General features: G+C 42.9%; 1 protein-coding gene across 3 annotated transcripts in view; it reads right to left on the reverse strand.

Moving 5' to 3' along the window:
• The window catches only part of LOC139751400 (protein phosphatase 1 regulatory subunit 21), a 321946-nt gene that overhangs the window by 292404 nt on the left and 5770 nt on the right, over nucleotides 1-23772 (reverse strand). For 2 of the 3 annotated variants that reach the window (XM_071666784.1, XM_071666785.1), the window contains exon 1: nucleotides 1368-1533. The exons of the other annotated variant lie outside the window; for it this stretch is intronic. In XM_071666784.1, the coding sequence (XP_071522885.1) occupies nucleotides 1368-1424 (57 nt within the window). In that variant the 5' untranslated portion in view covers nucleotides 1425-1533. Of the gene's footprint in view, nucleotides 1-1367; nucleotides 1534-23772 lie in introns of those variants that run through there. 3 annotated transcript variants of the gene reach the window in all.

Here is a 23772-nt window from a genome sequence, read left to right on the forward strand (position 1 = left end):
TGTCATTTGAACAACACACATCTGGTAAGATCAACAAGGCAAGCTCAATTATGGGTGTACTAAGAAAAACAATGGAATACATGGATTATAAAACCTTTAAACTGCTATACACAGCATTGGTGAGACCTCATCCTGAGTATGCCAACCAAGTATTGTGTCCACATCTAAAGAAACACATTGAAGCTAAAGAAAATGACCAGAGAAGATCAACCAAACAAGCACTATGGCTATCATCACTTTTAAATAAAGAACGACTCAAGAAATTAAACCTTCCAACACTGGTATAAGATGAGCAAAAGGTGATATATATAAATCAAGATCAAGATTAGATATTAGGAAATATTCGTTTACACAAAGAACAGGAGAAACACAGAACAGCCTACCACAGGAAGTAATAACAGCACCACAAATACAGCCCTCTGAAGCAAAGTCAAGCACAGAAATATAACTACAACGAAAAACACACGACCAGACATGGCCCAAAAAATTTAAGTTCAGACGATCAGCTGACAGAAGAGGATTCCAAAGGAGGCCTACAGTCAGAGAGACTCTGTAAGTATCTGTGAGTAACATCCAGGATTAGCAGAGACAAGAGCTAAGGAACAGATTTTATTTCTGTTAAAGGAGAAGCTCTGGGAATGTGAGAAAGTGTACAGAAAACAGCTCCAAACTGACATGGGTAATAATGAATACAGTTAACAGTAGGTGGGGGAGTATTAGTGCTTATACTCATAGCCACAACATACTAAAAAAGTGTGTTGGCAGTGCAGCTGATCTAAGAGTACTGCAGTCTCACACTTAGCAGGTCAGATGATCAGAGGATATACAGTCTCATCCTAACAAAACTACTGATATAAGGATAATGTAGTCTTATCCTAGCAAGTACGCTTGTCTGAGGATACTGCAGTGCCATCCCAGCAAGTCTGCTGATCAAATGTAGCTTCATCCTAGCAAGTCTGTTGGTTCGAGGATACTGTAGCCTCATCCTAGCAAGCTTGCTGATCTGAGGGTACTGTAGTTTCATATCTGGATGGTCTACTCATCTCAGGAGTCTCATCCCGGATATGTAAGAGGATGTGAGAATACCGAGTGTTATCCCTGGCAGGTCAACTGATCTGTGGACATTCTAATCCTTGGCAGGTTAGTTGATTACAGGATTCAGTGGTCTCATCCTTGGCAAGTCAGCTGATCTAAGAATACTAAAGTCTCATTCTTGGCTTGTCAACTGACATGAGGATAGCCTCATCCTAAGCAGGTCAAATGATATAAGGATACAGTAGTCTCACCCTTGGCAGGTCAGCTGACCCGACTTAAGACATTTGACTTACCTGTAATACCATTACATCGTTCATATGGCTTGTTCTTACCTTAGAATATTCAGCAGCAAGTTTATGATACTTTGCCTGAATATCAGGAGACTCCATAGTTATAAATATAAGTATCTCCTTGTTAAGAATGGCCCTACATCAACCTTTTTGACACTTGCTGGGGACAATAACAACACGACCGACCCGACCCTCCTCCCCAGCTGGCCCCCGACGACACCCTCAAAATTCAGGACTAATTGGTAAACATTCTAATCTATTATCTTTCCAATTTTTTCCTTCTATAACCGATATGTACAGTTAAAGAGATACATCTGATTTGCTTATATGTAAATGTAAAATTGAATAAATTTAAGAACAGGGATCTTATTTATGTACCAAAAAAATTTTCTCGCTTTTTTGTTGACAATGAGACGAGAATTCTAGAGTAAAAGAATGATGGGAAAAGATGTGTATTCGAATAAATGCGACATAAAATCAGTATTCTTATTCATAGAAACATGACAATTATAAGGCAAATCAAGTTACTCGATAAAATGAAAATGACTCCCTGCAGTTGGAAAAAAATGAACTATTTATATTTCTATGTAATACAAAAACCTCCCACCTTCATCATTCTTATCAACCCACCTCACACCACACACTGTCTTCAAACATCTCATTTCCAGCACATCCATCCTCCTGCGCACAACTCTAACCATAGTCCACGCCTCGCAACCATACAACATTGTTGGAACCACTATTCCTTCAAACATACCCATTTTTGCTTTCCGAGATAATGTTCTCGACTACCACACATTCTTCAAGGCTCCCAGAATTTTCGCCCCCTCCCCCACCCTATGATCCACTTCCGCTTCCATGGTTCCATCCGCTGCCAGATCCACTCCCAGATATCTAAAACACTTCACTTCCTCCAGTTTTTCTCCATTCAAACTCACCTCCCAATTGACTTGACCCTCAACCCTACTGTACCTAATAACCTTGCTCTTATTCACATTTACTCTTAACTTTCTTCTTTCACACACTTTACCAAACTCAGTCACCAGCTTCTGCAGTTTCTCACATGAATCAGCCACCAGCGCTGTATCATCAGCGAACAACAACTGACTCACTTCCCAAGCTCTCTCATCCCCAACAGACTTCATACTTGCCCCTCTTTCCAAAACTCTTGCATTTACCTCCCTAACAACCCCATCCATAAACAAATTAAACAACCATGGAGACATCACACACCCCTGCCGCAAACCTACATTCACTGAGAACCAATCACTTTCCTCTCTTCCTACACGTACACATGCCTTACATCCTCGATAAAAACTTTTCACTGCTTCTAACAACTTGCCTCCCACACCATATATTCTTAATACCTTCCACAGAGCATCTCTATCAACTCTATCATATGCCTTCTCCAGATCCATAAATGCTACATACAAATCCATTTGCTTTTCTAAGTATTTCTCACATACATTCTTCAAAGCAAACACCTGATCCACACATCCTCTACCACTTCTGAAACCACACTGCTCTTCCCCAATCTGATGCTCTGTACATGCCTTCACCCTCTCAATCAATACCCTCCCATATAATTTGCCAGGAATACTCAACAAACTTATAGCTCTGTAATTTGAGCACTCACTCTTATCCCCTTTGCCTTTGTACAATGGCACTATGCACGCATTCCGCCAATCCTCAGGCACCTCACCATGAGTCATAGATACATTAAATAACCTTACCAACCAGTCAACAATACAGTCACCCCCTTTTTTAATAAATTCCACAGCAATACCATCCAAACCTGCTGCCTTGCCGGCATCTCTGAGAATGATATTGTATTATCCTTCTTCGACTTTCATATGTTCCTGTGCCCTCATGAAACCTTCATTAGGGGCCCGCTTGAACAGTAGGCACCCTTAAAGTTGATAAGTCTCTCTCATTAAAAAAATAAAGGAGAATTAGAGTGGATCGAGCAATTCATTGTAGTGTTATTACTTGATTTTCAAGCTCGCGGTACTGAATCGTCGCCATATTTGAGTATTTACCACAGCTCTTGCAGAACTGGAGGAACCAAAGACAAGCGTGGTCCAAAACGCTGACTATGATTTAGCAAGTGACCCAGTGTAACGCATCTGGTTGTGGCAAGTGGTAAAGGAATGTCAAGGATAAAAAAGGATACGTCGGAAGTGACATAAAGCAGTGAAGATGAAGACTCGTCAATCAAATGTCCCAGAGAACATTTAATAGGTGGGCTGACCTTACAGCTTTGGCTATCTCTTCAACGCTTTTCGATAAATATCGCAATTACTGCACATTATCCCATCGCCCCTTACGTTGGAAGCAGAGCCTCCAAAATGATGGTTGTATTTTCTCATTTCTAATAAGTAATGGTATCCATCAAAGAACATAATATAGTTAGATTACTCGGTTTTGAGTATTTTTCATGTCAGACTTCCAAACTCTCGATTTATAAAAAGGCAAGTTGACACTTCTGGTTTCCTCTTGTGATATCTATCATCGAATACCCATTCAAAGCATTTACTTGTATCATACATGCCTTTCTGTTATCTTATTCTCACTACTAAGGGCTCCTTGGATAAGAAGTTTGCCTTACCACATGTTGGATAAGTGGTTCAGGGGAAAAAAGTCTTCTCCATTGACTTCCCGGGTCTTGCAACGTTTTAATTATACTTTTCGTAACTGCTTCAACTTTGAATCACATTCAGAGCAACAGCAAAATTCTCGAATCACCCAAAGATGGCGTAAATAGAGTATCTTGAGAGCAACAGTAAACTTTAGAACAATTTTTCGAAGTATTGGAGGATGAAGAGGGTTCTAATGCTAGGGGATCTCTCCAATATGGCCGTCACTGTATGATGCTGGCGTAAATTTGAAAAGGAAAATATTTGTTTCTAGACCGGTAGGCCCTGGGAAAGATAGTCATTTAGACTTCCTTAAGGTGGGGCCACTCTAACGGAATATTGATGGTAACATAAAAACATTGTTGACAACAGTTTGTAGAGACTGGTGTGTGTAACAATGATGGCAGTATTCTACTAAGTTACGGACATTGTTACCAAATTTGTGATCATTTTGTTAATCCAATGGAAACAACGTTGATAACGTGATGGGTTTGGTGCTATGAGTAATGTAATGACGCATTCACCAACTTGTTGGCTGCATTAACATAGAAACAGTGTTGGTAACATACTACTGTCCAACACTGATGAAGTTAATGTTGGCAATAGTAGTCAGCTTTGGGCAGGACTGTGGACAACAATACCCTAACACTAGCGTGCATTCAACATGGTGCAAACACTATTGGTAGCTTTTATCTGGAGGAATATTTTAACAATGTTGCCAACGCCCTCGTCAAATATATACATAAAACCACACGGAAAATGAATCACGATAAATTCCCAAGTTCCTCGTGGCTTTGTGTATATACAAGATCACGCCCACCTTTGTGGCCTCTTGCAACTGTTCCGACGGTATGGCCGTGACTCAACAATGAAGATCAGATGATCACAGTTCTAGTGTTTATTGTGGCCTCACCTATTTTTTTTTTTCTTCTGTTAAGGGCTCCAGTCACGGACAAAAGTCCACATCAAGGCCGGGCTTTAATTGAATTACAGAGAATTACGAAACTGAAAAGAGAAGGGAAAGTATTTACGAATTTTGGAGGAAGTCAAAGATCTGTCTTTTGAAATGTGCCAGGTTATAGTTATTGGTAAAACATGAGAAGGTAGAGTTCCAAAGCTTCGATGAGTAGGGAAAGAAACAGCAGGTATCAAAACAGCCCACCCCTGAGTAGCAGAAGGCCACGCAATAAACGTGACGCAGCAGCTTGCCAAGTAGTGCGTAAGGACCACAAGCAGCCAGCTCTCGGGCACAAAGACCAAAGTAATGCCTATAGAAGGAGAGTGAACCATGTAACATTGCGGCATAATTTGGATAACCTATAACCAAGGCGAACAATTCCGATATTAGTTTCACTTTGTCCTGTCACTGAAACTGCGGGGAGGTTTTTCTTTATTAAAATCGCTGTTTCTCGCGTCAGCGAGGTAGCGCCAGGAAGCAGACGAAGAATGGCCAGTCCATTCACACACAACTTGCCTCCTACACTGTGTGTGTGTGTGTATATATATATACATATATATATATATATATATATATATATATATATATATATATATATATATATATATATTATATACACACACACGAACAAAGTGCATATGAACGCGCACTTTCATAGAACATACAAACCTCCAACAGCCAGGATCGAACCCTATACCCTGGTTGTTGGAGGTTTGCATGTTCTATGAAGGTGCGCGTTCATATGCTTTTTGTTCATAATCATATACCTCTGCGTTGTACAGTTAGGTTCGGTAAAGTGCCATCTGCTGGCTGTGTGACCTGATGGGAAATGACCAGTGTAGACCCCGTTGCTCACCAACGTGAGACGAAGGATATTCGAGTACATAGTATTCGAATAGTCATTTCCCTATTGGGGTGATCATAGCCTAGCGGTAGAGCTCCCGCGTGTTGCACAGGGGTCCCGGGTTCGATCCTGACTGTTGGGGGTTTGCATATATATATATATATGTATATATATATATATATATGTGCTTTGAAGAATGTATGTGAGAAATACTTAGAAAAGCAAATGGATTTGTATGTAGCATTTATGGATCTGGAGAAGGCATATGATAGAGTTGATAGAGATGCTCTGTGGAAGGTACTAAGAATATATGGTGTGGGAGGCAAGTTGTTAGAAGCAGTGAAAAGTTTTTATCGAGGATGTAAGGCATGTGTACGTGTAGGAAGAGAGGAAAGTGATTGGTTCTCAGTGAATGTAGGTTTGCGGCAGGGGTGTGTGATGTCTCCTTGGTTGTTAAATTTGTTTATGGATGGGATTGTTAGGGAGGTGAATGCAAGAGTTTTGGAAAGAGGGGCAAGTATGAAGTCTGTTGGGGATGAGAGCTTGGGAAATGAGTCAGTTGTTGTTCGCTGATGATACAGCGCTGGCGGCTGATTCATGTGAGAAACTGCAGAAGCTGGTGACTGAGTTTGGAAAAGTGTGTGAAAGAAGAAAGTTGAGAGTAAATGAGAATAAGAGCAAGGTTATTAGGTACAGTAGGGTTGAGGGTCACGTCAATTGGGAGGTAAGTTTGAATGGAGAAAAACTGGAGGCAGTAAAGTGTTTTAGATATCTAGGAGTGGATCTGGCAGCGGATGGAACCATGGAAGCGGAAGTGAATGATAGGGTGGGGGAGGGGGCGAAAATCCTGGGAGGCTTGAAGAATGTTTGGAAGTCGAGAACATTATCTCGGAAAGCAAAAGTGGGTATGTTTGAAGGGATAGTGGTTCCAACAATGTTGTATGGTTGCAAGGCGTGGGCTATAGATAGAGTTGTGCGCAGGAGGGTGGGTGTGCTGGAAATGAGATGTTTAAGGACAATATGTGGTGTGAGGCGGTTTGATCGAGTAAGTAATGTAAGGGTAAGAGAGATGTGTGGAAATAAAAAGAGCGTGGTTGAGAGAGCAGAAGAGGGTGTTTTGAAATGGTTTGGGCACATGGAGAGAATGAGTGAGGAAAGATTGACCAAGAGGATATATGTGTCGGAGGTGGAGGGAACGAGAAGTGGGAGACCAAATTGGAGGTGGAAAGATGGAGTGAAAAAGATTTTGAGTGATCGGGGCCTGAACATGCAGGAGGGTGAAAGGCGGGCAAGGAATAGAGTGAACTGGATCGATGTGGTATACCGGGGTCGACGTGCTGTCAATGGATTGAATCAGGGCATGTGAAGCGTCTGGGGTAAACCATGGAAAGTTTTGTGGGGCCAGGATGTGGAAGGGGAGCTGTGGTTTCGGGCATCATTACATGACAGCTAGAGACTGAGTGTGAACGAATGGGGCCTTTGTTGTCTTTTCCTAGCGCTACCTCGCACACATGAGGGGGAGGGGGATGTTATTCCATGTGTGGCGAGGTGGCGATGGGATAAATAAAGGCAGACAGTATGAATTATGTACATTTGTATATATGTATATGTCCGTGTGTGTATATATATTTGTACATTGAGATGTATAGGTATGTATATTTGCGTGTGTGGACGTGTATGTATATACATGTGTATGGGGGTGGGTTGGGCCATTTCTTTCGTCTGTTTCCTTGCGCTACCTCGCAAACGCGGGAGACAGCGACAAAGCAAAATATATATATATATATATATATATATATATATATATATATATATATATATATATATATATATATATATATTTTTTTTTTTTTTTTTTTACTCTCGCTGTCTCCCGCGTTTGCGAGGTAGCGCAAGGAAACAGACGAAAGAAATGGCCCAACCCACCCCCATACACATGTATATACATACGTCCACACACGCAAAATATACATACCTACACAGCTTTCCATGGTTTACCCCAGACGCTTCACATGCCTTGATTCAATCCACTGACAGCACGTCAACCCCGGTATACCACATCGCTCCAATTCACTCTATTCCTTGCCCTCCTTTCACCCTCCTGCATGTTCAGGCCCCGATCACACAAAATCTTTTTCACTCCATCTTTCCACCTCCAATTTGGTCTCCCTCTTCTCCTTGCTCCCTCCACCTCCGACACATATATCCTCTTGGTCAATCTTTCCTCACTCATCCTCTCCATGTGCCCAAACCACTTCAAAACACCCTCTTCTGCTCTCTCAACCACGCTCTTTTTATTTCCACACATCTCTCTTACCCTTACGTTACTCATTCGATCAAACCACCTCACACCACACATTGTCCTCAAACATCTCATTTCCAGCACATCCATCCTCCTGCGCACAACTCTATCCATAGCCCACGCCTCGCAACCATACAACATTGTTGGAACCACTATTCCTTCAAACATACCCATTTTTGCTTTCCGAGATAATGTTCTCGACTTCCACACTTTCTTCAAGGCCCCCAGAATTTTCGCCCCCTCCCCCACCCTATGATCCACTTCCGCTTCCATGGTTCCATCCGCTGCCAGATCCACTCCCAGATATCTAAAACACTTCACTTCCTCCAGTTTTTCTCCATTCAAACTCACCTCCCAATTGACTTGACCCTCAACCCTACTGTACCTAATAACCTTGCTCTTATTCACATTTACTCTTAACTTTCTTCTTCCACACACTTTACCAAACTCAGTCACCAGCTTCTGCAGTTTCTCACATGAATCAGCCACCAGCGCTGTATCATCAGCGAACAACAACTGACTCACTTCCCAAGCTCTCTCATCCCCAACAGACTTCATACTTGCCCCTCTTTCCAAAACTCTTGCATTTACCTCCCTAACAACCCCATCCATAAACAAATTAAACAACCATGGAGACATCACACACCCCTGCCGCAAACCTACATTCACTGAGAACCAATCACTTTCCTCTCTTCCTAAACGTACACATGCCTTACATCCTCGATAAAAACTTTTCACTGCTTCTAACAACTTTCCTCCCACACCATATATTCTTAATACCTTCCACAGAGCATCTCTATCAACTCTATCATATGCCTTCTCCAGATCCATAAATGCTACATACAAATCCATTTGCTTTTCTAAGTATTTCTCACATACATTCTTCAAAGCAAACACCTGATCCACACATCCTCTACCACTTCTGAAACCACACTGCTCTTCCCCAATCTGATGCTCTGTACATGCCTTCACCCTCTCAATCAATACCCTCCCATATAATTTACCAGGAATACTCAACAAACTTATACCTCTGTAATTTGAGCACTCACTCTTATCCCCTTTGCCTTTGTACAATGGCACTATGCACGCATTCCGCCAATCCTCAGGCACCTCACCATGAGTCATACATACATTAAATAACCTTACCAACCAGTCAACAATACAGTCACCCCCTTTTTTAATAAATTCCACTGCAATACCATCCAAACCTGCTGCCTTGCCGGCTTTCATCTTCCGCAAAGCTTTCACTACCTCTTCTCTGTTTACCAAATCATCTTCCCTAACCCTCTCACTTTGCACACCACCTCGACCAAAACACCCTATATCTGCCACTCTATCATCAAACACATTCAACAAACCTTCAAAATACTCACTCCATCTCCTTCTCACATCACCACTACTTGTTATCACCTCCCCATTTGCGCCCTTCACTGAAGTTCCCATTTGCTCCCTTGTCTTACGCACTTTATTTACCTCCTTCCAGAACATCTTTTTATTCTCCCTAAAATTTAATGATACTCTCTCACCCCAACTCTCATTTGCCCTTTTTTTCACCTCTTGCACCTTTCTCTTGACCTCCTGTCTCTTTCTTTTATACATCTCCCACTCAATTGCATTTCTTCCCTGCAAAAATCGTCCAAATGCCTCTCTCTTCTCTTTCACTAATACTCTTACTTCTTCATCCCACCACTCACTACCCTTTCTAATCAACCCACCTCCCACTCTTCTCATGCCACAGGCATCTTTTGCGCAATCCATCACTGATTCCCTAAATACATCCCATTCCTCCCCCACTCCCCTTACTTCCATTGTTCTCACCTTTTTCCATTCTGTACTCAGTCTCTCCTCGTACTTCCTCACACAGGTCTCCTTCTCAAGCTCACTTACTCTCACCACCTTCTTCACCCCAACATTCACTCTTCTTTTCTGAAAACCCATACAAATCTTCACCTTAGCCTCCACAAGATAATGATCAGACATCCCTCCAGTTGCACCTCTCAGCACATTAACATTTTGGATATATATATATATATATATATATATATATATATATATATATATATATATATATATTCTTTCTTTCATACTATTCGCCATTTCCCGCGTTAGCAAGGTAGCGTTAAGAACAGAGGACTGGGCCTCTGAGGGAATATCCTCACCTGGCCTCGTTCTCTGTTCCTTCTTTTGGAAAATCAAAAAAAAACGAGAGGGGAGGATTTCCAGCCCCCCCGCTCCCTCCCCTTTTAGTCGCCTTCTACGACACGCAGGGAATACGTGGGAAGTATTCTTTCTCCCCTATCCCCAGGGATAATATATATATATATATATATATATATATATATATATATATATATATATATATATATTATTTATTTTCTATTATACTTTGTCGCTGTCTCCCGCGTTTGCGAGGTAGCGCAAGGAAACAGACGAAAGAAATGGCCCAACCCCCCCACCATACACATGTATATACATACGTCCACACACGCAAATATACATACCTACACAGCTTTCCATGGTTTACCCCAGACGCTTCACATGCCTTGATTCAATCCACTGACAGTACGTCAACCCCGGTATACCACATCGCTCCAATTCACTCTATTCCTTGCCCTCCTTTCACCCTCCTGCATGTTCAGGCCCCGATCACACAAAATCTTTTTCACTCCATCTTTCCACCTCCAATTTGGTCTCCCTCTTCTCCTCGTTCCCTCCACCCCCGACACATATATCCTCTTGGTCAATCTTTCCTCACTCATTCTCTCCATGTGTCCAAACCACTTCAAAACACCCTCTTCTGCTCTCTCAACCACGCTCTTTTTATTTCCACACATCTCTCTTACCCTTACGTTACTCACTCGATCAAACCACCTCACACCACACATTGTCCTCAAACATCTCATTTCCAGCACATCCATCCTCCTGCGCACAACTCTATCCATAGCCCACGCCTCGCGACCATACAACATTGTTGGAACCACTATTCCTTCAAACATACCCATTTTTGCTTTCCGAGATAATGTTCTCGACTTCCACACATTCTTCAAAGCTCCCAGAATTTTCGCCCCCTCCCCCACCCTATGATCCACTTCCGCTTCCATGGTTCCATCCGCTGCCAGATCCACTCCCAGATATCTAAAACACTTCACTTCCTCCAGTTTTTCTCCATTCAAACTCACCTCCCAATTGACTTGACCCTCAACCCTACTGTACCTAATAACCTTGCTCTTATTCACATTTACTCTTAACTTTCTTCTTCCACACACTTTACCAAACTCAGTCACCAGCTTCTGCAGTTTCTCACATGAATCAGCCACCAGCGCTGTATCATCAGCGAACAACAACTGACTCACTTCCCAAGCTCTCTCATCTCCAACAGACTTCATACTTGCACCTCTTTCCAAAACTCTTGCATTTACCTCCCTAACAACCCCATCCATAAACAAATTAAACAACCATGGAGACATCACACACCCCTGCCGCAAACCTACATTCACCGAGAACCAGACACTCTCCTCTCTTCCTACACGTACACATGCCTTACATCCTCGATAAAAACTTTTCACTGCTTCTAACAACTTTCCTCCCACACCATATATTCTTAATACCTTCCACAGAGCATCTCTATCAACTCTATCATATGCCTTCTCCAGATCCATAAATGCTAAATACAAATCCATTTGCTTTTCTAAGTATTTCTCACATACATTCTTCAAAGCAAACACCTGATCCACACATCCTCTACCACTTCTGAAACCACACTGCTCTTCCCCAATCTGATGCTCTGTACATGCCTTCACCCTCTCAATCAATACCCTCCCATATAATTTACCAGGAATACTCAACAAACTTATACCTCTGTAATTTGAGCACTCACTCTTATCCCCTTTGCCTTTGTACAATGGCACTATGCACGCATTCCGCCAATCCTCAGGCACCTCACCATGAGTCATACATACATTAAATAACCTTACCAACCAGTCAACAATACAGTCACCCCCTTTTTTAATAAATTCCACTGCAATACCATCCAAACCTGCTGCCTTGCCGGCTTTCATCTTACGCAAAGCTTTCACTACCTCTTCTCTGTTTACCAAATCATTTTCCCCAACCCTCTCACTTTGCACACCACCTCGACCAAAACACCCTATATCTGCCACTCTATCATCAAACACATTCAACAAACCTTCAAAATACTCACTCCATCTCCTTCTCACATCACCACTACTTGTTATCACCTCCCCATTTGCGCCCTTCACTGAAGTTCCCATTTGCTCCCTTGTCTTACGCACTTTATTTACCTCCTTCCAGAACATCTTTTTATTCTCCCTAAAATTTAATGATACTCTCTCACCCCAACTCTCATTTGCCCTTTTTTTCACCTCATGCACCTTTCTCTTGATCTCCTGTCTCTTTCTTTTATACATCTCCCACTCAATTGCTCAGAAGTGGGGTGCCTAAATGTGTGTGGATGTAACTAAGATGTGAAAAAAGGAGAGATAGGTAGTATGTTTGAGGAAAGGAACCTGGATGTTTTGGCTCCGAGTGAAACGAAGCTCAAGGGTAAAGGGGAAGAGTGGTTTGGGAATGTCTGGGGAGTAAAGTCAGGGGTTAGTGAGAGGACAAGAGCAAGGGAAGGAGTAGCAATACTCCTGAAACAGGAGTTGTGGGAGTATGTGATAGAATGTAAGAAAGTAAATTCTCGATTAATATGGGTAAAACTGAAAGTTGATGGAGAGAGGTGGGTGATTATTGGTGCATATGCACCTGGGCATGAGAAGAAAGATCATGAGAGGCAAGTGTTTTAGGAGCAGCTGAATGAGTGTGTTAGTGGTTTTGATGCACGAGACCGGGTTATAGTGATAGGTGATTTGAATGCAAAGGTGAGTAATGTGGCAGTTGAGGGAATAATTGGTATACATGGGGTGTTCAGTGTTGTAAATGGAAATGGTGAAGAGCTTGTAGATTTATGTGCTGAAAAAGGACTGATGATTGGGAATACCTGGTTTAAAAAGCGAGATTTACATAAGTATACTTATGTAAGTAGGAGAGATGGCCAGAGAGCGTTACTGGATTACGTGTTAATTGACAGGCGTGCGAAAGAGAGACTTTTGGATGTTAATGTGCTGAGAGGTGCAACTGGAGGGATGTCTGATCATTATCTTGTGGAGGCTAAGGTGAAGATTTGTATGGGTTTTCAGAAAAGAAGAGTGAATGTTGGGGTGAAGAGGGTGGTGAGAGTAAGTGAGCTTGGGAAGGAGACCTGTGTGAGGAAGTACCAGGAGACTGAGTACAGAATGGAAAAAGGTGAGAACAATGGAAGTAAGGGGAGTGGGGGAGGAATGGGATGTATTTAGGGAATCAGTGATGGATTGCGCAAAAGATGCTTGTGGCATGAGAAGAGTGGGAGGTGGGTTGATTAGAAAGGGTAGTGAGTGGTGGGATGAAGAAGTAAGAGTATTAGTGAAAGAGAAGAGAGAGGCATTTGGACGATTTTTGCAGGGAAAAAATGCAATTGAGTGGGAGATGTACAAAAGAAAGAGACAGGAGGTCAAGAGAAAGGTGCAAGAGGTGAAAAAAAGGGCAAATGAGAGTTGGGGTGAGAGAGTATCATTAAATTTTAGGGAGAATAAAAAGATGTTCTGGAAGGAGGTAAATAAAGTGCGTAAGACAAGGGAGCAAATGGGAACTTCAGTGAAGGGCGCAAATGGGGAGGTGATATCAAGTAGTGGTGATGTGAGAAGGAGATGGAGTGAGTATTTTGAAGGTTTGTTGAATGTGTTTGAGGATAGAATGGCAGATATAGGGTGTTTTGGTCGAGGAGGTGTGCAAAGTGAGAGGGTTAGGGAAAATGATTTGGTAAACAGAGAAGAGGTAGTGAAAGCTTTGCGGAAGATGAAAGCCGGCAAGGCAGCAGGTTTGGATGGTATTGCAGTGGAATTTATTAAAAAAGGGGGTGACTGTATTGTTGACTGGTTGGTAAGGTTATTTAATGTATGTATGACTCATGGTGAGGTGCCTGAGGATTGGCGGAATGCGTGCATAGTGCCATTGTACAAAGGCAAAGGGGATAATAGTGAGTGCTCAAATTACAGAGGTATAAGTTTGTTGAGTATTCCTAGTAAATTATATGGGAGGGTATTGATTGAGAGGGTGAAGGCATGTACAGAGCATCAGATTGGGGAAGAGCAGTGTGGTTTCAGAAGTGGTAGAGGATGTGTGGATCAGGTGTTTGCTTTGAAGAATGTATGTGAGAAATACTTAGAAAAGCAAATGGATTTGTATGTAGCATTTATGGATCTGGAGAAGGCATATGTTAAGAGTTGATAGAGATGCTCTGTGGAAGGTATTAAGAATATATGGTGTGGGAGGAAAGTTGTTAGAAGCAGTGAAAAGTTTTTATCGAGGATGTAAGGCATGTGTACGTGTAGGAAGAGAGGAAAGTGATTGGTTCTCAGTGAATGTAGGTTTGCGGCAGGGGTGTGTGATGTCTCCATGGTTGTTTAATTTGTTTATGGATGGGGTTGTTAGGGAGGTAAATGCAAGAGTTTTGGAAAGAGGGGCAAGTATGAAGTCTGTTGGGGATGAGAGAGCTTGGGAAGTGAGTCAGTTGTTGTTCGCTGATGATACAGCGCTGGTGGCTGATTCATGTGAGAAACTGCAGAAGCTGGTGACTGAGTTTGGTAAAGTGTGTGGAAGAAGAAAGTTAAGAGTAAATGTGAATAAGAGCAAGGTTATTAGGTACAGTAGGGTTGAGGGTCAAGTCAATTGGGAGGTGAGTTTGAATGGAGAAAAACTGGAGGAAGTGAAGTGTTTTAGATATCTGGGAGTGGATCTGGCAGCGGATGGAACCATGGAAGCGGAAGTGGATCATAGGGTGGGGGAGGGGGCGAAAATTCTGGGGGCCTTGAAGAATGTGTGGAAGTCGAGAACATTATCTCGGAAAGCAAAAATGGGTATGTTTGAAGGAATAGTGGTTCCAACAATGTTGTATGGTTGCGAGGCGTGGGCTATGGATAGAGTTGTGCGCAGGAGGATGGAGGTGCTGGAAATGAGATGTTTGAGGACAATGTGTGGTGTGAGGTGGTTTGATCGAGTGAGTAACGTAAGGGTAAGAGAGATGTGTGGAAATAAAAAGAGCGTGGTTGAGAGAGCAGAAGAGGGTGTTTTGAAGTGGTTTGGACACATGGAGAGAATGAGTGAGGAAAGATTGACCAAGAGGATATATGTGTCGGAGGTGGAGGGAACGAGGAGAAGAGGGAGACCAAATTGGAGGTGGAAAGATGGAGTGAAAAAGATTTTGTGTGATCGGGGCCTGAACATGCAGGAGGGTGAAAGGAGGGCAAGGAATAGAGTGAATTGGAGCGATGTGGTATACCGGGGTTGACGTGGTCAGTGGATTGAATCAAGGCATGTGAAGCGTCTGGGGTAAACCATGGAAAGCTGTGTAGGTATGTATATTTGCGTGTGTGGACGTATGTATATACATGTGTATGGGGCGGGGTTGGGCCATTTCTTTCGTCTGTTTCCTTGCGCTACCTCGCAAACGCGGGAGACAGCGACAAAGTATAATAAATAAATAAATAAATATATATATATATATATATATATATATATATATATATATATATATATATATATATATAAACGCACATATACACATGTGCATATTCTGCTTGTCTTCGTATATTCTTGTCGCTACCCAGCCACACGAAATAGCGTCGCTACCCCCCGATTCAATGAAGTAGTGCCAGGAAAACTGACAAAAAAGGCCACAGTCGTTCACACTAAACCTCTAGCGGTCATGAGTAATGTCCTAGTGCAATCCATTGACAGCACGTCGACCCTGGTATAACAAATGGTTCCAATTCACTCTATTTCTTACGTAAACACCTCACCCTCCTGCATGTTCATGCCCCGATCGCTCAAAATCTTTTTCACACTATCCTTCCACCTCCAATTTTGTCGCCCTTGTTCCCTTCACCACTGACACATATATCCTTTGTCAATTTTTCCTCATTCATTCTCCATATGTCCAAACGAATTCAAGACACCCTCTTCTGCTCTCTCAACCACACTTTCTATTTCCACACATCTCTTACCCTTTCATTACTTACACTATTACTACAAATGAGCAAATGAAATGATAGCTCCTCTTTGGAAACCTATGAAAGTAACTACACTGGGCCAGTTCTGATTGGCTGATAGAAAAAAAAAAAAAAAAGTAAATTAGATACTGACGTCACAGTCGAGACGTGATTGGCGAATGGTCCCCCTCCTACAACCACACCAGTCACGGCTGACTGCACACCCTCCTAGTTGTCACGATCCACCTCGCGGACATGTACTTGTTTTTATAAAGATATTAACACTATACAATTCCACGTCGTTCAATACACAGAACAACACAGTTTCGTCACACTTTCAGTTGTTACTGAAGTACCTGGCCAGCCTGCCTGCAGGGCTGTATAGTTGGCCTGGAATTTACAGGTGCGTGAGTTTAAGGAGTTTTGTGATGATAATGTTCCTTATATATCCCCGAGGAGACGGTTGAACTACCCGGGTATATCTAGTAAACATCATCAACTTTCCTAATTGTATCAATATTTTTCAGTGCCTAGGTGTCTGTGCTGCACACAGGTAACATGCACTCTGACCAGGTAATAATGCTACATTATCAGTGTTCAGATCACTGCCAGCACTGCATTAAACACAATTGGTGTGGTTATTTTGAGTACATCCCCCTCGTGTGGTTTACAACTGGCTTCATCTATTTTCTCTGTGTCTGGCTCATTTTAATCAACCCTTCTTACACAGCATCATTAGACCTCTAGTGTTTGGATCGTAATATTTACATTCCTTTGTCTGATCACATTCACCATCACATTTATTACACCTGGCTGTAAAGCTAATCCAAGAACAATGTTCTTAATTATAGCTTCTCAAGTTGTCGTAATTAGGTAACTAACGAGTTAATCCATTACAGTCCTGTATACCAATCCTTCATAATCTTAACTGAAGCACCACTAGATTATATCCATAACCACACTTCAATTAAAGACGAGGGTAAAACGGTGGTGTCCTGTGGCGTCCAACTCCATAATAAAGTACCGTGATTGTGAGTAATTCCTGTGACCACATGAAGCTGTTGGTAGATGACTGTAAGGACTGTGCCTTACTACATAGCTCACCAGGCACGGGAGGAGAATGAGGAGTGCTGCTCAACGGACTCTGTCCCGGATCCTACCTTCGCTACGGTCAGGCAGGCAAACAATTAAAGGAAAACTACTATAAGAAAAATCCTCTCAGAATATAGGTACAGAAAATGAAGACATTAGCATTCACGTTGGAACGGTGGGGTTGGGAGGGGGGGGGAGCCAGAAAACCTGCCCCATCCCCCACACCAAACTCTCCAAATGACTCCTGTGAAAAGGATATGTCACTCAGGCGGGCAAGGGGGGCCTGACCACACACCCACACCGCACTCTACTCCACACACCCATACCGCACTCGACTGCCACGCACCCACATAGTTCTCTACCACACACCCACACCGCACTTTATTGCCACACACCCATAACGCACTCCATGCCACATACCCACACAGCACTCTGCTGCCACACACCCACACCGCTTTCTACTGCCACAAACCCACACCGCTCTCTGCTACCACACACCTACACCGCACTCTGTGCCACACACCCACACCACTCTCTGTTACCACACACCTACACCGCACTCTGCTGCCACACACCCACACCGCTCTCTGCTACCACACACCTACACCGCACTCTGCTGCCACACACCCACACCGTTCTCTCCTGGCACATACCCACACTGCTTTCTACTGCCACACACCAACACCGCACTCTACTACCACACACCCATGCCACACTATTACCCCACACCCAAACCGCTCTCTGCTGGCACATACCCACACAGCTCTCTACTGTCACACACCAACACTGCACTCTACTGCCACATATCCATACCGCACTCTACTGCCACACACCACTAACGTTATCAATCTGACATACGATTTGCTCATTAGATCAACAACATATAAATATGATAATGAAAGCAGTTTATACACTAAAAATTGTAGCCAGAGACTGGAGAACTATATACACTAAAGACATCGGGTGTAAGACGGTAAAGAGGATTTAAAATCTTCATATACTTAAGAGTCCACGACGCCACACTGCACTAGACTAACCACAATACACTCCTGTGCCAGTAATAGCACCCCACATACACACCTGACCTATGCCAGTAATGGCACACCCGAGACCAGGCTGTCAGTGACAAAGAGCCCATGCCAACCTTGGTCTGGGCGGATCGTCACATACTTGATGGCATTGACAAATGGAGGTGTTCTTATAGTGGTCTGCACGAACTCAGATTGCATTAACTGCAGCGTCAGGGAACTGACGGTGTCTCATTAGTAAAGTAGCAAGGGATGGTTCACGAGAGAGAGAGAGAGAGAGAGAGAGAGAGAGAGAGAGAGAGAGAGAGAGAGAGAGAGAGAGAGAGAGAGACTGACTTTGATCGACACTTCTTTATAATCCTTAATGACTTCCAGAAATGAAATGATGACAAGAAGAGCAACAGAATCAGAAGTCAACTGCTGGTGGGGGTAAGTTAACGTGCAGTATGCCTGGCCCCGTCTGTTGCTGTGGCCACGCGGGCCATCCTGACGTCCTGGTTAGACAAGTACCAATGGCCTGTATACAGTGATGTGATCCCAGGCAGATTCGTTAGATATTGTATCATCTGGCTACGTACGAATTCCCCGATCAACAAGACACGAACCCTGCTGACGAAATTGGTCATAAGTTTGGACTAGACTATGCTTGCAAACTTAAGAAACAAGAGTATAGGGATGTTGAAATGGGAAATATATTACATTCAAGAAAATCCTACAAAATCGGCGTCCTACGATAATTCATCAATGGAAAGAGACCAGCAAGTGAAAGGTTTACATGTTCTGAAGTGTGCTGCTGTGAAGTGCAACCTCTTAGGTGGTTAAACCGGATATCCTTCTGCCAGGCCAGAGATAACAGTCGGCTCCAGCTGCACCTTTTACAGGCCAAAAATTCAACTGCAACTCAAAAAGGTGTCAAATAAATCACAGAGATCACTTTACGTCTCTTCTGACAAAGCCTTTATAAATGGAAACGCGGTGTTCTGATTATTGAAGGTGACAAGATAGACGAAGTACGCCACCTAAGAGCTTCGGTCGATCTGTTTAATATTTGATCAATTCAAAATTGCAGCAAAAGATATCTTATATTTTATCTACTTGGAGCGCACAAGACATAACAACGACTATATCCAATTTGAAGCATAAGGCCTTGACATACGCAAGTTGCGACAGCAGACGTATGAAGGGCTGGCGTAATGTCGTCACAGCGGACGGGAGTTCAGGCCAGAATTAAGGTTGTAGTTTGACGGGTCATTTCGGTTGCCTCACAGGACACATCGCTACCCTCTGCTTCAGCGAGGTATATAGCCAGGAAAAGGCAAAAAAAGGCCACTTTCGTCCACACTCAGTCTCTCAACTGTCATGTGTAATGCCCCGAAACCACAGCTCCCTATCCACATCTAGGCCCCACAGACCTGTCCATGGTTTACCTCAGACATTTCACATGCCCTGGTTCAGTCCATTAACAGCACTTTCATCCCAGTATACTACATCGTTCCAATTCCATCTATTCCTTGCATGCCTCTCAGCCTCCTGTATGTTTAGGCCCCGATCGCTCAAAATCTTTTTAATTCCATCCTTCCAACTCCAATTTGGTCTCCCGCTTCTTGTTTCCTCCATCTGACACATATATCCTTTGTCAATCTTTCCTTACTCATTCTCTCCACATGTCCAAACCATTTCAACACACCCTCTTCTGCTCTTTCAACCACACTCATTTTATTTCCATAAATCTCTCTGACCATTTCATTACTTACTCCATCAAACCACATCCTTCAATATTTCATTTTCAACACATCCACCCTCCTCCGTACAACCCTATCTATAGCCCATGTCTCGCAACCATATAATATTATTGGAACTATTTTAACTTCAAACATACCCATTTGTTCTCTCTTGAGATAATGTTCTCTCCTCTTCATCGCTCCCAGAACGTTCGCCCCCTTCCCCGCCCTGTGATTCACTTCCACTTCCATGGTTCCGTTCGCTGATAAGTTCACTCCCAGATATCGAAAATACTTCCTCCATTCAGACTTATCTTCCAGTTAACTTGTCCCTTAACCCTAATGAACCTAATAACCTTGCTCTTATTCACATTTACCCTCAACTTTCTCCCTTCACACACTTTCCCAAACCCAGTCGCCAACTTCTGCAGTTTCTCACTCGAATCAGCAACCAGAGCAGTATCATCGGCGAACAACAGCTGATTCACTTCCCAGTCCCTCTCATCCCCAACAGACTGCATACTCACCCCTCTCTCCAAAACTCTTGCGTTTACCTCGCTAACCACCCCATCCATTAACAAACTTAATATTAATCCATGGGGACATCACATATATATATATATATATATATATATATATATATATATATATATATATATATATATATATATATATATATATATATATATTTTTATACTTTGTCGCTGTCTCCCGCGTTTGCGAGGTAGCGCAAGGAAACAGACGAAAGAAATGGCCCAACCCCCCCTTCCATACACATGTATAATACATACGTCCACATACGCAAATATACATACCTACACAGCTTTCCATGGTTTACCCCAGACGCTTCACATGCCTTGATTCAATCCACTGACAGCACGTCAGCCCCGGTATACCACATCGCTCCAATTCACTCTATTCCTTGCCCTCCTTTCACCCTCCTGCATGTTCAGGCCCCGATCACACAAAATCTTTTTCACTCCATCTTTCCACCTCCAATTTGGTCTCCCTCTTCTCCTTGTTCCCTCCACCTCCGACACATATATCCTCTTGGTCAATCTTTCCTCACTCATCCTCTCCATGTGCCCAAACCACTTCAAAACACCCTCTTCTGCTCTCTCAACCACGCTCTTTTTATTTCCACACATCTCTCTTACCCTTACGTTACTCACTCGATCAAACCACCTCACACCACACATTGTCCTCAAACATCTCATTTCCAGCACATTCATCCTCCTGCGCACAACTCTATCCATAGCCCACGCCTCGCAACCATACAACATTGTTGGAACCACTATTCCTTCAAACATACCCATTTTTGCTTTCCGAGATAATGTTCTCGACTTCCACACATTCTTCAAGGCCCCCAGAATTTTCGCCCCCTCCCCCACCCTATGATCCACTTCCGCTTCCATGGTTCCATCCGCTGCCAGATCCACTCCCAGATATCTAAAACACTTCACTTCCTCCAGTTTTTCTCCATTCAAACTCACCTCCCAATTGACTTGACCCTCAACCCTACTGTACCTAATAACCTTGCCCTTATTCACATTTACTCTTAACTTTCTTCTTCCACACACTTTACCAAACTCAGTCACCAGCTTCTGCAATTTCACACATGAATCAGCCACCAGCGCTGTGTCATCAGCGAACAACAACTGACTCACTTCCCAAGCTCTCTCATCCCCAACAGACTTCATACTTGCCCCTCTTTCCAAAACTCTTGCATTTACCTCCCTAACAACCCCATCCATAAACAAATTAAACAACCATGGAGACATCACACACCCCTGCCGCAAACCTACATTCACTGAGAACCAATCACTTTCCTCTCTTCCTACACGTACACATGCCTTACATCCTCGATAAAAACTTTTCACTGCTTCTACCAACTTTCCTCCCACACCATATATTCTTAATACCTTCCACAGAGCATCTCTATCAACTCTATCATATGCCTTCTCCAGATCCATAAATGCTACATACAAATCCATTTGCTTTTCTAAGTATTTCTCACATACATTCTTCAAAGCAAACACCTGATCCACACATCCTCTACCACTTCTGAAACCACACTGCTCTTCCCCAATCTGATGCTCTGTACATGCCTTCACCCTCTCAATTAATACCCTCCCATATAATTTACCAGGAATACTCAACAAACTTATACCTCTGTAATTTGAGCACTCACTCTTATCCCCTTTGCCTTTGTACAATGGCACTATGCACGCATTCCGCCAATCCTCAGGCACCTCACCATGAGTCATACATGCATTAAATAACCTTACCAACCAGTCAACAATACAGTCACCCCCTTTTTTAATAAATTCCAGTGCAATACCATCCAAACCTGCTGCCTTGCCGGTTTCCATCTTATATATATATATATATATATATATATATATATATATATATATATATATATATATATATATATCCTCTTGGTCAATCCCTCCCCACCCATTCTCTCCATGTGCCCAAACCATTTCAAAACACCCTCTTCTGCTCTCTCAACCACGCTCTTTTTATTTCCACACATCTCTCTTACCCTTACGTTACTTACTCGATCAAACCACCTCACACCACACATTGTCCCCAAACACCTCATTTCCAGCACATCCATCCTCCCGCGCACAACTCTATCCATAGCCCACGCCTCGCAACCATACAACATTGTTGGAACCACTATTCCTTCAAACATACCCACTTTTGCTTTCCGAGATAATGTTCTCGACTTCCACACATTTTTCAAGGCTCCCAAAATTTTCGCCCCCTCCCCCACCCTATGATCCACTTCCGCTTCCATAGTTCCATCCGCTGACAGATCCACTCCCAGATATCTAAAACACTTCACTTCCTCCAGGATATATGTGTCGGAGGTGGAGGGAACGAGGAGAAGAGGGAGACCAAATTGGAGGTGGAAAGATGGAGTGAAAAAGATTTTGTGTGATCGGGGCCTGAACATGCAGGAGGGTGAAAGGAGGGCAAGGAATAGAGTGAATTGGAGCGATGTGGTATACAGGGGTTGACGTGCTGTCAGTGGAGTGAATCAAGGCATGTGAAGCGTCTGGGGTAAACCATGGAAAGCTGTGTACGTATGTATATTTGCGTGTGTGGACGTGTGTATGTACATGTGTATGGGGGGGGGGGGGGGGGCATTTCTTTCGTCTGTTTCCTTGCGCTACCTCGCAAACGCGGGAGACAGCGACAAAGTATAAAAAAAAAAAAAAAAAAAAAAAAAAAAATATATATATATATATATATATATATATATATATATATATATATATATATATATATATATATATATACGTATCCCTGGGGATAAGGGAGAAAGAATACTTCCCACGCATTCCTTACGTGTCGTAGAAGGCGACTAAGGGGAAAGGAGCGGGGGGGCTGGAAACCCTCCCCTCCTTGTATTTTAACTTTCTAAAAGGGGAAACAGAAGGAGTCACGTGGGGAGTGCTCATCCTCCTTGAAGGCTCAGATTGGGGTGTTTAAATGTGTGTGAATGTAACCAAGATGAGAAAAAAGGAGAGATAGGTAGTATGTTTGAGGAAAGGAACCTGGATGTTTTGGCTCTGAGTGAAACGAAGCTCAAGGGTACAGGGTAAGAGTGGTTTGCGAATGTCTTGGGAGTAAAGTCAGGGGTTAGTGAGACAACAAGAGCAAGTGAAGGAGTAGCACTACTCCTGAAACAGGAGTGGTGGGAGTATGTGATAGTGTAAGAAAGTAAACTCTAGATTGATATGGGTAAAGCTGAAAGTGGATGGAGA

The sequence above is a fragment of the Panulirus ornatus genome, chromosome 11 (genome assembly GCF_036320965.1).
Source record: "Panulirus ornatus isolate Po-2019 chromosome 11, ASM3632096v1, whole genome shotgun sequence".
NCBI classification, from domain to species: domain Eukaryota; kingdom Metazoa; phylum Arthropoda; class Malacostraca; order Decapoda; family Palinuridae; genus Panulirus; species Panulirus ornatus.